This window comes from Lampetra fluviatilis, unplaced genomic scaffold (assembly GCF_964198595.1).
Source record: "Lampetra fluviatilis unplaced genomic scaffold, kcLamFluv1.1 SCAFFOLD_327, whole genome shotgun sequence".
NCBI classification, from domain to species: Eukaryota; Metazoa; Chordata; class Hyperoartia; order Petromyzontiformes; family Petromyzontidae; genus Lampetra; species Lampetra fluviatilis.
The window spans coordinates 62,501-80,651 of record NW_027621131.1 but is presented as its reverse complement, the minus strand read 5'-3'; the positions used below and the strand labels follow the sequence as shown (position 1 = coordinate 80,651).

Sequence of the window (18,151 nt, the reverse complement as noted above, 5' to 3'; positions counted from 1 at the left end):
ACACACACAGACACACACACAGACACAGACACACACACACAGACACACACAGACACACACACACAGACACACACACAGACACACACACAGACACACACACAGACAGACACACACAGACAGACACACACAGACAGACACACACAGACACACACACAGACACACACACACAGACACACACACACAGACACACACACAGACACACACACACACACACAGACACACACAGACACACACACTGTACAATGTACACAGTGACATTTTATATACACACACAGACACACACACACACACAGACACACACACAGACACACACACACACAGACACAGACACACACACACACAGACACACAGATACACACACACACACAGACACACACACACAGACACACACACAGACACACACAGACACACACACACAGACACACAGACACACAGACACACACACACACACAGACACACACACACACACAGACACACACACACAGACACACACACAGACACACACAGACACAGACACACACACACACACACAGACACACAGATACACACACACAGACACACACACACAGACACACACACAGACACACACAGACACACACAGACACACACACACAGACACACACACACACACAGACACAGACACACACACACACACAGACACACACACACAGACACACACACACAGACAGACACACACAGACACACACACACATGTATATACAGGCATTATTATATTAAACATTTCAAACTCCGCGATTCCATTAACGGAATTGCTTACTCGGTATTAATGGGTCATCATTAAATAATTACCGCGAATTAATTATTAATTAGTATTAACAACAACAACAACAACAGCAGCAGAGACACAACCGGTGTCTCGAACGCAACAATGTCAACTTACAGAACCTACCACACACACAGACACACACAGACACACACACACACAGACACACACACACACATAGACACACAGACACACACACACACACAGACACACACACACACAGATACATACACACACACAGAGACACAGACACACACACAGACACACACACAGACACACACACAGACACACAGACACACAGACACACACAGATACACACACAGACACACACACACACAGACACACACACACAGACACACACACAGACACACACAGACACACACACACAGATATACACACACACAGACACACACACAGACACACACACACAGACACACACACACACACAGACACACACACACAGACACACACACACAGACACACACACACAGCTATGTACACATACCCAGTTAGTTTAACTCAGAAACTAAAAACTTACACAGACGGTAAAACCCATCAACTCACACACACACGGACAGACCCCCTTGGCAACAGGCAACAGCAGCTACAGCCACCACCAACAGCCAGCTGTGGCTGTAGTAGTAGTGGTGGTAGTGGTGGTAGTGTAGTAGTGTAGTAGTAGTGGTGTATTGTGGTAGTAGTGTGTAGTAGTAGTTAGTGTAGTAGTAGTAGTGGTAGTAGTAGTGGTGGTGGTAGTGTGTAGTAGTGTAGTAGTAGTGTAGTAGTAGTGTAGTAGTGTAGTGCTAGTTAGTGTGTAGTAGTGTGTAGTAGTAGTAGTGTAGTAGTAGTAGTGTAGTAGTTAGTGTGTAGTAGGTAGTGTGTGTAGTGTGTGTGTTGTTGTAGTAGTGTAGTAGTTAGTGTAGTAGTTAGTGTGTAGTAGCTGGTGTGTGTAGTGTGTGTAGTGTGTAGTAGTAGTGTAGTAGTTAGTGTGTAGTAGGTAGTGTGTGTAGTGTGTGTGTTGTTGTAGTAGTAGTGTAGTAGTAGTGTAGTAGTTAGTGTGTAGTAGTAGTAGTGTGTGTAGTAGTAGTGTAGTAGTAGTGTAGTAGTAGCTGGTGTGTGTAGTGTGTGTGTTGTTGTAGTAGTAGTGTAGTAGTAGTGTAGTAGTAGTGTAGTAGTAGTAGTAGTGTAGTAGTAGTAGTAGTGTAGTAGTAGTAGTGTAGTAGTGTGTAGTAGTGGTAGTGTGTGTAGTGTGTGTGTTGTTGTAGTAGTGTAGTAGTGGTGTAGTAGTAGCTGGTGTGTGTAGTGTGTGTGTTGTTGTAGTAGTAGTGTAGTAGTTAGTGTGTAGTAGTGGTAGTGTGTGTAGTGTGTGTGTTGTTGGAGGGGGTCTCCAGGTGACATCACGATGGCCGCCGGCGTGGCTCCGACACGGAACTCATCCAGCAGTGGAGCTACAGACAATCTCTCCCCTGCGCCTACTCATGGCGAGGAGGAGGATGGTGATGGTGGTGGTGGTGATGGTGGTGATGGTGATGGTGGTGATGGTGGTTGTGAAGGTGGTGATGGTGGTGATGGTGATGGTGGTGATGATGGTGGTGGTGGTGGTGATGATGGTGGTGGTGATGGTGGTGATGGTGGTTGTGAAGGTGGTGAGGGTGGTGATGGTGGTGGTGATGGTGGTTGTGAAGGTGGTGAGGGTGGTGATGGTGGTGATGGTGGTGATGGTGGTGGTGATGGTGGTGATGGTGATGATGGTGATGATGGTGGTGGTGGTGGTGGTGAAGATGATGGTGGTGGTGATGGTGGTTGTGATGATGATGATGGTGGTGATGATGATGGTGGTGGTGGTGATGGTGGTGGTTGTGATGGTGGTTGTGAAGGTGGTGAGGGTGGTGATGGTGGTGGTGATGGTGGTGGTGAAGGTGGTGAGGGTGGTGATGGTGGTGGTGATGGTGGTGGTGAAGGTGGTGAGGGTGGTGATGGTGGTGATGGTGGTGATGGTGGTGGTGATGGTGGTGATGGTGATGATGGTGATGATGGTGGTGGTGGTGGTGGTGAAGATGATGGTGGTGGTGATGGTGGTTGTGATGATGATGATGGTGGTGATGATGATGGTGGTGGTGGTGGTGGTGGTGATGGTGGTGGTTGTGATGGTGGTGGTTGTGATGATGATGATGTTGTTGATGTTGTTGATGTTGTTGTTGATGATGTTGATGATGATGTTGATGATGTTGGGCACCAGCTGGTGTCTGGATAGATGGCACAGTGGACACTCTTCAGCCTAAACAACAACAACAACCACAGTCAACAACCAACAACATCAAAGTCAAACAACAACAACAACAACCACAGTCAACAACCAACATCATCATCGTCAAACAACAACAACAACAACAACACCCACTAGCATAGTCAACAACCACCACAGCGATCAACAACAATAAGTCAACAACCACCACCACAACAACAATCAACAACAACAAGTCCACTATCACAGCAACAACAACAACAACAGCCCGCTGATTGGCTGTTGACTGTCTGTTGACTGGCTGCTGATTGGCTGTTGACTGGCTGCTGATTGGCTGTTGAACTGGCTGTTGACTGGCTGTTGACTGTCTGTTGACTGGCTGTTGACTGGCTGCTGATTGGCTGTTGAACTGGCTGTTGACTGGCTGTTGACTGTCTGTTGACTGGCTGTTGACTGGCTGCTGATTGGCTGTTGAACTGGCTGTTGACTGTCTGTTGACTGGCTGTTGACTGGCTGCTGATTGGCTGTTGAACTGGCTGTTGACTGGCTGTTGACTGTCTGTTGACTGGCTGTTGACTGGCTGCTGATTGGCTGTTGACTGTCTGTTGACTGGCTGTTGACTGTCTGTTGACTGGCTGCTGACTGGCTGTTGACTGTCTGTTGACTGGCTGTTGACTGGCTGCTGATTGGCTGTTGACTGTCTGTTGACTGGCTGCTGATTGGCTGTTGACTGGCTGCTGATTGGCTGTTGAACTGGCTGTTGACTGGCTGTTGACTGGCTGTTGACTGGCTGTTGAACTGGCTGTTGAACTGGCTGTTGACTGTCTGTTGACTGGCTGTTGACTGTCTGTTGACTGGCTGCTGATTGGCTGTTGAACTGGCTGTTGACTGTCTGTTGACTGGCTGTTGACTGGCTGTTGACTGGCTGCTGATTGGCTGCTGACTGGCTGTTGACTGGCTGCTGATTGGCTGTTGACTGGCTGTTGACTGGCTGTTGACTGGCTGTTGACTGGCTGTTGACTGGCTGTTGAACTGGCTGTTGACTGGCTGCTGATTGGCTGTTGACTGGCTGTTGACTGGCTGTTGAACTGGCTGTTGACTGGCTGTTGACTGGCTGTTGACTGGCTGTTGAACTGGCTGTTGAACTGGCTGTTGACTGGCTGTTGACTGGCTGTTGACTGGCTGCTGATTGGCTGTTGAACTGGCTGTTGACTGGCTGCTGATTGGCTGTTGAACTGGCTGTTGAACTGGCTGTTGACTGGCTGTTGACTGGCTGCTGATTGGCTGTTGAACTGGCTGTTGACTGTCTGTTGACTGGCTGTTGACTGGCTGTTGACTGGCTGTTGACTGGCTGTTGACTGGCTGCTGATTGGCTGTTGATTGGCTGTTGACTGGCTGCTGATTGGCTGTTGACTGGCTGTTGACTGGCTGTTGACTGTCTGTTGACTGGCTGCTGATTGGCTGTTGAACTGGCTGCTGATTGGCTGTTGAACTGGCTGTTGACTGGCTGCTGATTGGCTGTTGACTGGCTGTTGAACTGGCTGTTGACTGGCTGCTGATTGGCTGTTGACTGGCTGTTGACTGGCTGCTGACTGGCTGCTGATTGGCTGTTGAACTGGCTGCTGATTGGCTGTTGACTGGCTGCTGATTGGCTGTTGAACTGGCTGTTGACTGGCTGCTGATTGGCTGTTGAACTGGCTGTTGACTGGCTGCTGACTGGCTGTTGACTGGCTGTTGACTGGCTGCTGATTGGCTGTTGAACTGGCTGTTGACTGGCTGCTGACTGGCTGCTGATTGGCTGTTGAACTGGCTGCTGATTGGCTGTTGACTGGCTGCTGATTGGCTGTTGACTGGCTGCTGATTGGCTGTTGAACTGGCTGTTGACTGGCTGCTGATTGGCTGTTGACTGGCTGCTGATTGGCTGTTGAACTGGCTGTTGACTGGCTGCTGATTGGCTGTTGAACTGGCTGTTGACTGGCTGCTGATTGGCTGTTGAACTGGCTGTTGACTGGCTGCTGACTGGCTGCTGATTGGCTGTTGACTGGCTGCTGATTGGCTGTTGAACTGGCTGTTGACTGGCTGCTGACTGGCTGCTGATTGGCTGTTGACTGGCTGCTGATTGGCTGTTGACTGGCTGCTGATTGGCTGTTGATTGGCTGTTGACTGGCTGCTGACTGACTGGCTGCTGATTGGCTGCTGAGGAGTCACCTGGTGGGGTCCTGGGCCAATGAGAAGGGGCCGCGGATGGTGACGACGTTTCTCCTGTTGCCGAACATCCCGTAGCTGAGTGTGACCTGGGGAGACACCACGTGGGGTAGGTGAGTGGGGGGGGGGGAGTGGGGGGGGTTGGGGTGGGGGTGGGGGTGGTGGGGGGGTGAGTGGGGTGAGTGGGGTGGGGGGGTGAGGGGGGGGGGTGAGGGGGGGGTGGGGGGGTGATGGGGGTGGGGGGGGTGAGGGGGGGGGGTGAGGGGGGGGGGGTGAGTGGGGTGGGGGGGTGAGGGGGGGGGTGAGGGGGGGGGTGAGGGGGGGGTGATGGGGGGGTGATGGGGGGGTGATGGGGGGGTGATGGGGGGGTGATGGGGGGTGAGGGGGGTGAGTGGGGGGGGTGAGTGGGTGAGTGGGTGGGGTGGGGGGTGAATGAGTGGGTGGGTGAGTGGGTGAGTGAGTGAGTGGCTGGGTGGGTGAGTGAGTGGGTGAGTGGCTGGGTGAGTGAGTGGCTGAGTGGGTGAGTGGCTGGGTGAGTGGCTGGGTGAGTGGCTGGGTGAGTGAGTGGCTGAGTGGGTGAGTGGCTGGGTCAGTGGCTGGGTGAGTGGGTGGGTGAGTGAGTGGCTGAGTGGGTGAGTGGCTGGGTCAGTGGCTGGGTGAGTGGGTGGGTGAGTGAGTGGCTGAGTGAGTGAGTGGCTGGTTGAGTGGCTGGGTGAGTGAGTGAGTGAGTGGGTGAGTGGCTGGGTGAGTGGCTGGGTGAGTGGCTGGGTGAGTGAGTGGCTGAGTGGGTGAGTGGCTGGGTCAGTGACTGGGTGAGTGAGTGAGTGAGTGGGTGGGTGAGTGAGTGGCTGGGTGAGTGAGCTCCTCACCTGGCTGGTGAGTGAGTCAGTGGGCAGCTGAGCCAGCCCCTCCAGGTGAGAGTGGAAGAGTGGTGAGTGGGTGAGTGAGTGGTGAGTGAGTGAGTGAGTGAGTGGGTGAGTGAGTGAGTGGGTGAGTGAGTGAGTGAGTGAGTGAGTGAGTGGGTGAGTGAGTGAGTGAGTGAGTGGGTGAGTGAGTGAGTGAGTGGGTGAGTGGCTGGGTGAGTGAGTGGGTGAGTGAGTGAGTGGCTGGGTGAGTGAGTGAGTGGGTGAGTGGCTGGGTGAGTGAGCTCCTCACCTGGCTGGTGAGTGAGTGAGTGGGTGAGTGAGTGAGTGGCTGGGTGAGTGGGTGAGTGGGTGAGTGAGTGGGTGAGCTCCTCACCTGGCTGGTGAGTGAGTCAGTGGGCAGCTGAGCCAGCCCCTCCAGGTGCGAGTGGAAGAGTGGTGAGTGGGTGAGTGAGTGGGTGAGTGAGTGAGTGAGTGGGTGAGTGAGTGAGCTCCTCACCTGGCTGGTGAGTGAGTCAGTGGGCAGCTGAGCCAGCCCCTCCAGGTGAGAGTGGAAGAGTGGTGAGTGGGTGAGTGAGTGGGTGAGTGAGTGAGTGAGTGAGTGGGTGAGTGAGTGAGTGGGTGAGTGAGTGAGTGAGTGAGTGAGTGGGTGAGTGAGTGAGTGAGTGAGTGGGTGAGTGAGTGAGTGGGTGAGTGAGTGGCTGGGTGAGTGAGTGAGTGAGTGGGTGAGTGAGTGAGTGGGTGAGTGAGTGGGTGAGTGAGTGAGTGAGTGAGTGGGTGAGTGAGTGGCTGGGTGAGTGAGCTCCTCACCTGGCTGGTGAGTGAGTCAGTGGGCAGCTGAGCCAGCCCCTCCAGGTGCGAGTGGAAGAGTGGTGAGTGGGTGAGTGAGTGGGTGAGTGAGTGAGTGGCTGGGTGAGTGAGTGAGTGGGTGAGTGAGTGGCTGGGTGAGTGAGCTCCTCACCTGGCTGGTGAGTGAGTCAGTGGGCAGCTGAGCCAGCCCCTCCAGGTGCGAATGGAAGAGTGGTGAGTGGGTGAGTGGAACCCGCAGGAGCCATTCGCTCACGAATCCCACTGTGCAGTCGTCTGGCAAGCGGATCTTGTCTGCTGTTGCCATGAACTCTCCACCACTACCACCACCACAACAACAACAACCACAACAACAACAATGTGAGTGGGTGGGTGGGTGAGTGGGTGAGTGGGTGAGTGGGTGGGTGGGTGAGTGGGTGAGTGGGTGGGTGGGTGAGTGGGTGAGTGGGTGGGTGAGTGGGTGAGTGGGTGGGTGAGTGAGTGGGTGAGTGAGTGGGTGGGTGGGTGTGTGAGTGGGTGGGTGGGTGGGTGGGTGAGTGGGTGAGTGGGTGAGTGGGTGGGTGAGTGGGTGAGTGGGTAGGAGGGTGGGTGAGTGGGTGAGTGGTGGGTGGGTGAGTGGGTGGGTGGGTGAGTGGGGGTGTGGGTGGGTGAGTGAGTGGGAGGGTGAGTGAGTGGGTGAGTGGGTGGGTGAGTGGGTGGGTGAGTGGGTGGGTGGGTGGGTGAGTGAGTGGGTGAGTGAGTGGGTGGGTGAGTAGGTGGGTGGGTGAGTAGGTGGGAAGGTGAGTGGTGAGTGGGTGAGTGAGTGGGTAGGTGGGTGGGTGGGTGAGTGGGTGGGTGAGTAGGTGGGTGAGTGGGTGGGTGGGTGGGTGAGTGAGTGGGTGGGTGGGTGGGTAGGTGGGTGAGTGAGTGAGTGGGTGGGTGGGTAGGTGGGTGAGTGAGTGAGTGGGTGGGTGGGTGGGTGAGTGAGTGAGTGGGTGGGTGGGTGGGTGGTGGTGAGTGAGTGAGTGAGTGAGTGGGTAGGTGGGTGGGTGAGTGAGTGAGTGACTGAGTGAGTGACTGAGTGAGTGAGTGACTGAGTGAGTGACTGAGTGAGTGAGTGGTGAGTGAGTGGTGAGTGAGTGAGTGGTGAGTGGGTGGTGAGTGAGTGAGTGGTGAGTGAGTGAGTGAGTGACTGAGTGAGTGAGTGAGTGGCTGAGTGAGTGAGTGACTGACTGAGTGAGTGGGTGAGTGGTGAGTGAGTGAGTGGCTGAGTGAGTGAGTGAGTGACTGAGTGAGTGAGTGAGTGACTGAGTGAGTGAGTGAGTGACTGAGTGAGTGACTGAGTGAGTGAGTGGTGAGTGAGTGGTGAGTGAGTGGTGCATGAGTGGTGAGTGAGTGAGTGAGTGGTGAGTGGGTGGTGAGTGAGTGAGTGAGTGACTGAGTGAGTGAGTGAGTGACTGAGTGAGTGAGTGAGTGGTGAGTGAGTGAGTGGCTGAGTGAGTGGCTGAGTGAGTGAGTGGGTGAGTGAGTGAGTGAGTGGTGAGTGAGTGGTGAGTAACTCACCTGACCCAGGGAGACATCTTCAGAGTAAGTGAGTGAGTGGCTGAGTGAGTGAGTGGCTGAGTGAGTGGCTGAGTGAGTGGCTGAGTGAGTGGCTGAGTGACTGAGTGAGTGACTGAGTGGCTGAGTGAGTGAGTGAGTGGTGAGTGAGTGAGTGAGTGGCTGAGTGAGTGACTGAGTGGCTGAGTGAGTGAGTGAGTGGTGAGTGAGTGAGTGGCTGAGTGAGTGGCTGAGTGACTGAGTGGCTGAGTGAGTTGCTGAGTGAGTGAGTGAGTGACTGAGTGAGTGACTGAGTGAGTGAGTGACTGAGTGACTGAGTGGCTGAGTGACTGAATGGCTGAGTGAGTGAGTGAGTGACTGAGTGAGTGACTGAGTGAGTGACTGAGTGAGTGAGTGGTGAGTGAGTGGTGAGTAACTCACCTGACCCAGGGAGACATCTTCAGAGTAAGTGAGTGAGTGACTGAGTGAGTGGCTGAGTGAGTGAGTGGCTGAGTGAGTGGGTGAGTGGCTGAGTGAGTGAGTGGCTGAGTGAGTGGCTGAGTGAGTGAGTGAGTGGGTGAGTGGTGAATGAGTGAGTGGCTGAGTGAGTGGCTGAGTGAGTGAGTGAGTGGTGAATGAGTGAGTGAGTGGTGAGTGGCTGAGTGAGTGGCTGAGTGAGTGAGTGGGTGAGTGAGTGAGTGACTGAGTGAGTGAGTGGCTGAGTGAGTGGCTGAGTGAGTGGCTGAGTGACTGAGTGGCTGAGTGAGTGGCTGAGTGACTGAGTGAGTGACTGAGTGGCTGAGTGAGTGAGTGACTGAGTGAGTGAGTGACTGAGTGAGTGAGTGGTTGAGTGAATGGCTGAGTGAGTGAGTGGGTGAGTGAGTGACTGAGTGACTGAGTGAGTGACTGAGTGAGTGAGTGGTTGAGTGAATGGCTGAGTGAGTGAGTGAGTGGTGAGTGAGTGGTGAATGAGTGAGTGACTGAGTGACTGAGTGACTGAGTGAGTGACTGAGTGAGTGAGTGGGTGAGTGAGTGAGTGGTGAGTGAGTAACTCACCTGACCCAGGGAGACATCTTCAGAGTAAGTCCACGGCTGAGGCAGAATCCGGCTCCGCCCGTCGCAAACCAGAACTCAGCAGCACCCTCCTACAGAGGTTACCCCAGAGAGAGAGAGAGAGAGGTTACCACACACACACACATAGGTTACCCCAGAGAGAGAGAGAGAGAGGTTACCACACACACACACAGAGACACACACACAGACACACAGACACACACAGTGACACACACACACACACAGAGAGACACACACAGTGACACACACGTTACCCCAGGTTACCCCAGGTTACCCCACCTGTTGCTGGGTGTGCATGGGGTGGTCGAGCGATGGTCTGCCCAGGTAGACGTCACACACACGCACAGTTACCCCAGGTTACCCCAGGTTACCCCAGGTTACCCCAGGTTACCCCACCTGCTGCTGGGTGTGCATGGGGTGGTCGAGTGATGGTCTGCCCAGGTAGACGTCGCACACACACGCACAGTTACCCCAGGTTACCCCAGGTTACCCCACCTGTTGCTGAGTGTGCATGGGGTGGTCGAGTGATGGTCTGCCCAGGTAGACGTCGCCACACACGCACAGTTACCCCAGGTTACCCCAGGTTACCCCAGGTTACCCCAGGTTACCCCACCTGTTGCTGGGTGTGCATGGGGTGGTCGAGTGATGGTCTGCCCAGGTAGACGTCACACACACGCACAGTTACCCCAGGTTACCCCAGGTTACCCCACCTGCTGCTGGGTGTGCATGGGGTGGTCGAGTGATGGTCTGCCCAGGTAGACGTCACACACACGCACAGTTACCCCAGGTTACCCCAGGTTACCCCAGGTTACCCCAGGTTACCCCACCTGCTGCTGGGTGTGCATGGGGTGGTCGAGTGATGGTCTGCCCAGGTAGACGTCGCACACACGCACAGTTACCCCAGGTTACCCCAGGTTACCCCAGGTTACCCCACCTGTTGCTGGGTGTGCATGGGGTGGTCGAGTGATGGTCTGCCCAGGTAGACGTCGCACACACGCACAGTTACCCCAGGTTACCCCAGGTTACCCCAGGTTACCCCACCTGTTGCTGGGTGTGCATGGGGTGGTCGAGTGATGGTCTGCCCAGGTAGACGTCACACACACGCACAGTTACCCCAGGTTACCCCAGGTTACCCCAGGTTACCCCAGGTTACCCCACCTGCTGCTGGGTGTGCATGGGGTGGTCGAGTGATGGTCTGCCCAGGTAGACGTCACACACACGCACAGTTACCCCAGGTTACCCCAGGTTACCCCAGGTTACCCCAGGTTACCCCACCTGCTGCTGGGTGTGCATGGGGTGGTCGAGTGATGGTCTGCCCAGGTAGACGTCACACACACACGCACAGTTACCCCAGGTTACCCCAGGTTACCCCAGGTTACCCCAGGTTACCCCACCTGCTGCTGGGTGTGCATGGGGTGGTCGAGTGATGGTCTGCCCAGGTAGACGTCACACACACGCACAGTTACCCCAGGTTACCCCAGGTTACCCCAGGTTACCCCAGGTTACCCCACCTGCTGCTGGGTGTGCATGGGGTGGTCGAGTGATGGTCTGCCCAGGTAGACGTCACACACACACGCACAGTTACCCCAGGTTACCCCAGGTTACCCCACCTGCTGCTGGGTGTGCATGGGGTGGTCGAGTGATGGTCTGCCCAGGTAGACGTCGCACACACGCACAGTTACCCCAGGTTACCCCAGGTTACCCCACCTGCTGCTGGGTGTGCATGGGGTGGTCGAGTGATGGTCTGCCCAGGTAGACGTCGCACACACACGCACAGTTACCCCAGGTTACCCCAGGTTACCCCAGGTTACCCCAGGTTACCCCACCTGTTGCTGGGTGTGCATGGGGTGGTCGAGTGATGGTCTGCCCAGGTAGACGTCACACACACGCACAGTTACCCCAGGTTACCCCAGGTTACCCCAGGTTACCCCAGGTTACCCCAGGTTACCCCACCTGTTGCTGGGTGTGCATGGGGTGGTCGAGTGATGGTCTGCCCAGGTAGACGTCACACACACGCACAGTTACCCCAGGTTACCCCAGGTTACCCCAGGTTACCCCAGGTTACCCCAGGTTACCCCACCTGCTGCTGGGTGTGCATGGGGTGGTCGAGTGATGGTCTGCCCAGGTAGACGTCACACACACACGCACAGTTACCCCAGGTTACCCCAGGTTACCCCAGGTTACCCCAGGTTACCCCAGGTTACCCCAGGTTACCCCACCTGTTGCTGGGTGTGCATGGGGTGGTCGAGTGATGGTCTGCCCAGGTAGACGTCACACACACACGCACAGTTACCCCAGGTTACCCCAGGTTACCCCAGGTTACCCCAGGTTACCCCACCTGCTGCTGGGTGTGCATGGGGTGGTCGAGTGATGGTCTGCCCAGGTAGACGTCGCCACGGTGAGAAAATCTCCGCAGTAGCTTCAGCAGCGAGGCCGTGTTGAGGTACGTGTCGTCGTCAACGTGGCAAAACCATCTGTGGGTCGTCAGTAATAGTATCAGCATCATTAGTAGTAGTAGCAGCATCATTAGTAGTAGTATCAGCATCATTAGTAGTAGTATCAGCATCATTAGTAGTAGTATCAGCATCATTAGTAGTAGTATCAGCATCATTAGTAGTAGTATCAGCATCATTAGTAATAGTCTGAGTGTGTGTCTGAGTGTGTGTCTGAGTGTGTGTGTCTGTGTGTGTGTGTCTGTGTGTGTGTGTGTCTGTGTGAGTGTGTGTCTGTGTGTGTGTGTCTGTGTGTGTGTGTGTCTGTGTGTGTGTGTGTCTGTGTGTGTGTCTGTGTGTGTGTCTGTGTGTGTGTCTGAGTGAGTGTGTCATTAGTAGTAGTATCAGCATCATTAGTAGTAGTAGCAGCATCATTAGTAGTAGTATCAGCATCATTAGTAGTAGTATCAGCATCATTAGTAGTAGTATCAGCATCATTAGTAGTAGTAGCAGCATCATTAGTAATAGTCTGAGTGTGTGTCTGAGTGTGTGTCTGAGTGTGTGTGTCTGTGTGTGTGTGTCTGTGTGTGTGTGTGTCTGTGTGAGTGTGTGTCTGAGTGAGTGTGTCTGTGTGTGTGTCTGTGTGTGTGTCTGTGTGTGTGTGTCTGAGTGAGTGTGTCATTAGTAGTAGTATCAGCATCATTAGTAGTAGTATCAGCATCATTAGTAGTAGTATCAGCATCATTAGTAGTAGTATCAGCATCATTAGTAGTAGTATCAGCATCATTAGTAGTAGTATCAGCATCATTAGTAGTAGTATCAGCATCATTAGTAGTAGTATCAGCATCATTAGTAGTAGTATCAGCATCATTAGTAGTAGTATCAGCATCATTAGTAGTAGTATCAGCATCATTAGTAGTAGTATCAGCATCATTAGTAGTAGTATCAGCATCATTAGTAGTAGTATCAGTGTGTATGTGAGTGAGTAGGTGAGTGAGTGGGTGAGTGAGTAGGTGAGTAATAGGTGTGTCTGTGTATGTGTGTCTGTGTGTCACTTTGTGTGTCTGTGTGTGTGTGTCTGTGTGTGTGTGTCTGTGTGTGTGTGTGTCTGTGTGTGTCTGTGTGTGTGTGTCTGTGTGTGTGTGTGTCTGTGTGTGTGTCTGAGTGAGTGTGTGTCTGTGTGTGTGTGTGTGTCTGAGTGTGTGTCTGAGTGAGTGTGTCTGAGTGTGTGTGTCTGTGTGTGTGTGTCTGTGTGTGAGTGTGTCTGTGTGTGTGTGTCTGTGTGTGTCTGTGTGTGTGTGTGTGTCTGAGTGAGTGTGTCTGAGTAAGTGTGTGTGTGTGTCTGTGTGTGTGTCTGTGTGTGTGTCTGTGTGTGTCTGAGTGAGTGTGTCTGAGTGTGTGTGTCTGAGTGAGTGTGTCTGAGTGAGTGTGAGTGTGTGTGTCTGTGTGTGTGTGTCTGTGTGTCTCTGTGTGTGTGTCTGTGTGAGTGTGTGTCTGAGTGTGTGTGTCTGAGTGTGTGTGTGTCTGAGTGAGTGTGTCTGAGTGTGTGTGTCTGTGTGTGTGTGTCTGTGTGTGTGTGTCTGTGTGAGTGTGTGTCTGTGTGTGTGTGTCTGAGTGAGTGTGTCTGTGTGTGTGTCTGTGTGTGTGTCTGTGTGTGTGTGTCTGAGTGAGTGTGTCTGTGTGTGTGTGTGTCTGAGTGAGTGTGTCTGTGTGTGTGTGTCTCTGTGTGTGTGTCTGTGTGTGTGTGTGTCTGAGTGTGTGTCTGAGTGTGTGTCTGAGTGTGTGTGTGTCTGAGTGAGTGTGTCTGAGTGAGTGTGTCTGAGTGAGTGTGTGTGTGTGTCTGTGTGTGTGTCTGTGTGTGTCTGAGTGAGTGTGTCTGAGTGTGTGTGTCTGAGTGAGTGTGTCTGAGTGAGTGTGTGTGTGTGTGTCTGAGTGTGTGTGTCTGTGTGTGTGTGTCTGTGTGTGTGTGAGTGTGTGTCTGAGTGAGTGTGTCTGAGTGTGTGTGTGTCTGAGTGAGTGTGTCTGAGTGAGTGTGTCTCTACTTGTGTGATCCTCGCATGAAAGTGTCCAACTCGACCGCCATCTTGCAGGAGAGCGCCTGCCGCGAGTGCGCAGAGGAGCAGTTTGTCTGGACCAAGTGGCCCCCTGTCAACAACAACAACAACAACATCAACATCAACAACAACAACATCAACAACAACATCATCATCAACATCAACAACATCATCAACAACGTCATCAACAACAACAACAACATAAATAACAACATCAACAACAACAACGTCACAACATCATCAACAACGTCATCAACAACAACAACAACATAAATAACAACATCAACAACAACAACGTCATCAACAACAACAACATAAATAACAACATCAACAACAACAACGTCATCAACAACAACAACAACATCAACAACAACAACAACATCAACAACATAAATAACAACATCAACAACAACAACAACAACATAAATAACAACATCAACAACAACAACGTCATCAACAACAACAACAACATCAACAACAACATCATCATCATCATCAACAACAACATCAACATCAACAACAACAACATCAACAACATCATCATCAACATCAACAACAACAACAACAACAACATCAACATCAACAACAACAACAACAACAACAACAACATCAACATCAACATCAACAACAACAACATCAACAACAACAACAACATCAACAACATAAATAACAACATCAACAACAACAACAACAACATAAATAACAACATCAACAACAACAACGTCATCAACAACAACAACAACATCAACAACAACATCATCATCATCATCACAACATCAACACAACACCACACACTCACCACCACACATCACCACCACATCACCACCACACACACCCAACAACACCACACACACCACACTCACACCACAACACCACAACAACAACACCACACACCACCACACTCACCAACACACACACAACACCACCACACACCACCATCACACCACACAACACCACCACACCACCACCCCACACCACACAACCACAACACCCCCACCACCCACCCACACTCACCACCACACTCACCACCACTCACCACCACACTCACCCCACACTCACCACCACACTCACCACCACACCACCACCACACTCACCACCACACTCACCACCACACTCACCACCACACTCACCACCACACTCACCACCACACCACACCACCACTCACCACCACACTCACCACCACACTCACCACCACACTCACCACCACACTCACCACCACACTCACCACCACACTCACCACCACACTCACCACCACACTCACCACCACTCACCACCACACTCACCACCACACTCACCACCACACTCACCACCACTCACCACCACACTCACCACCACACTCACCACCACACTCACCACCACACTCACCACCACACTCACCACCACACTCACCACCACACTCACCACCACACTCACCACCACACTCACCACCACACTCACCACCACACTCACCACCACACTCACCACCACACTCACCACCACACTCACCACCACTCACCACCACACTCACCACCACACTCACCACCACTCACCACCACTCACCACCACACTCACCACCACACTCACCACCACACTCACCACCACACTCACCACCACTCACCACCACACTCACCACCACACTCACCACCACACTCACCACCACTCACCACACACTCACCACCACCCACCACCACTCACCACTCACCACCACACTCACCACCACCACTCACCACCACACTCACCACCACACTCACCACCACTCACCACCACCACCCCACTCACCACCACACTCACCACCACTCACCACCACCCACCACCACTCACCACCACACTCACCACCACACTCACCACCACCACTCACCACCACACTCACCACCACACTCACCACCACACTCACCACCACACTCACCACCACACTCACCACCACACTCACCACCACACTCACCACACTCACCACCACACTCACCACCACACTCACCACCACCACACTCACCACCACCCACCACCACACTCACCACCACACTCACCACCACACTCACCACCACACTCACCACCACACTCACCACCACACTCACCACCACACTCACTACCACCACTCACCACCACACTCACCACCACACTCACCACCACACTCACCACCACACTCACCACCACACTCACCACCACACTCACCACCACCACACTCACCACCACCACTCACCACCACACTCACCACTACACTCACTACCACCACTCCACTCACCACCACACTCACCACCACCACACTCACCACCACTCACCACCACACTCACCACCACACTCACCACCACCACACTCACCACCACACTCACCACCACGCTCACCATCACACTCACCACCACTCACCACCACTCACCACTACACTCACCACCACCACTCCACTCACCACCACACTCACCACCACTCACCACCACTCCACTCACCACCACACTCACCACCACTCACCACCACCACACTCACCACCACACTGACCACCACACTCACCACACTCACCACCACACTCACCACCACCACCACACTCACCACCACACTCACCACCACACTCACCACACTCACCACCACACTCACCACCACCACCACACTCACCACCACACTCACCACCACACTCACCACCACACTCACCACCACCACTACACTCACCACACTCACCACCACACTCACCACCACCACTACACTCACCACCACCACTCACCACCACACTCACCACCACCACTCCACTCACCACCACACTCACCACACTCACCACACTCACCACACTCACCACTCACCACCACACTCACCACCACCACACTCACCACCACCACTCACCACCACACTCACCACCACCACTACACTCACCACTACACTAACCACCACTGACCACCACACTCACCACCACTCCACTCACCACCACACTCACCACCACACTCACCACCACCACTACACTCACCACCCCCACCACCCTCACCACACTCACCACACTCACCACACTCACCACACTCACCACCACCACTACACTCACCACCCCCACCACCCTCACCACACTCACCACACTCACCACACTCACTACCACACTCACCACCCCCACCACCCTCACCACACTCACCACACTCACCACACTCACCACCACACTCACCACACTCACCACACTCACCACACTCACCACCACACTCACCACCCCACCACCCTCACCACACTCACCACACTCACCACACTCACCACCACACTCACCACCCCCACCACCCTCACCACACTCACCACACTCACCACCACACTCACCACCCCACCACCCTCACCACACTCACCACACTCACCACACTCACCACCACACTCACCACCCCCACCACCCTCACCACACTCACCACACTCACCACCACACTCACCACACTCACCACACTCACCACACTCACCACCACACTCACCACCCCCACCACCCTCACCACACTCACCACACTCACCACACTCACCACCACACTCACCACACTCACCACACTCACCACCCTCACCACCCTCACCACACTCACCACCACACTCACCACCACACTCACCACACTCACCACACTCACCACACTCACCACCACACTCACCCACCACCCTCACCACACTCACCACACTCACCACGCTCACCACCACACTCACCACCACACTCACCACCACCCTCACCACACTCACCACACTCACCACACTCACCACCACACTCACCACCCCACCACCCTCACCACACTCACCACACTCACCACACTCACCACCACACTCACCACCCCCACCACCCTCACCACACTCACCACACTCACCACCACACTCACCACACTCACCACACTCACCACCCTCACCACACTCATCACACTCACCACCACACTCACCACCACCCTCACCACACTCACCACACTCACCACGCTCACCACCACACTCACCACCACACTCACCACCACACTCACCACCACCCTCACCACACTCACCACACTCACCACACTCACCACCACTAGACTCACCACCACACTCACCACCACCCTCACCACACTCACCACACTCACCACACTCACCACCCCCACCACCCCCACCACCCCCACCACACTCACCACACTCACCACACTCACCACACTCACCACTCACCAAGTTCTCGATTTAGTTCCTCGTCCTCACCATCCGTGAACACGAAAGTCTGAGAGAGAGAGAGACTCAGCATCATCATCAGC

The 18,151-nt window shown here is 53.8% G+C and overlaps 1 protein-coding gene and 3 long non-coding RNA genes across 4 annotated transcripts in view; all 4 read right to left on the bottom strand.

Annotated features, from left to right (window-relative positions):
* Positions 1-2,793: 2,793 nt before the first annotated feature.
* On the bottom strand, positions 2,794-6,168 carry LOC144954829 (uncharacterized). The gene is made up of 3 exons (XR_013641385.1): positions 6,104-6,168; positions 5,238-5,323; positions 2,794-3,062 (listed from the first exon to the last, which is right to left on the bottom strand). It is a non-coding gene; the product is annotated as an uncharacterized LOC144954829 (long non-coding RNA).
* Positions 6,169-7,044: 876 nt separating this feature from the next.
* On the bottom strand, positions 7,045-9,948 carry LOC144954828 (uncharacterized). Its single transcript, XR_013641384.1, has 3 exons — positions 9,893-9,948; positions 9,479-9,567; positions 7,045-7,224 (listed from the first exon to the last, which is right to left on the bottom strand). It is a non-coding gene; the product is annotated as an uncharacterized LOC144954828 (long non-coding RNA).
* Positions 9,949-11,835: 1,887 nt separating this feature from the next.
* Positions 11,836-18,151, bottom strand: part of LOC144954827 (uncharacterized) — a 34,246-nt gene continuing 27,930 nt past the window's right edge. Inside the window, exons 2-4 of the long non-coding RNA XR_013641383.1 lie at positions 18,069-18,117; positions 13,971-14,073; positions 11,836-11,970 (exon numbers count right to left, since the gene is read on the bottom strand). This is a non-coding gene — a long non-coding RNA (uncharacterized LOC144954827). The remainder of the gene's footprint in view (positions 11,971-13,970; positions 14,074-18,068; positions 18,118-18,151) is intronic.
* Positions 12,007-12,451, bottom strand: LOC144954826 (uncharacterized; the record flags this gene model as incomplete). Its single annotated transcript, XM_078885235.1, has 2 exons — positions 12,007-12,228; positions 12,389-12,451. Coding segments are annotated over 2 exons (285 nt in total), but the record flags the coding sequence as incomplete, so codon positions are not given.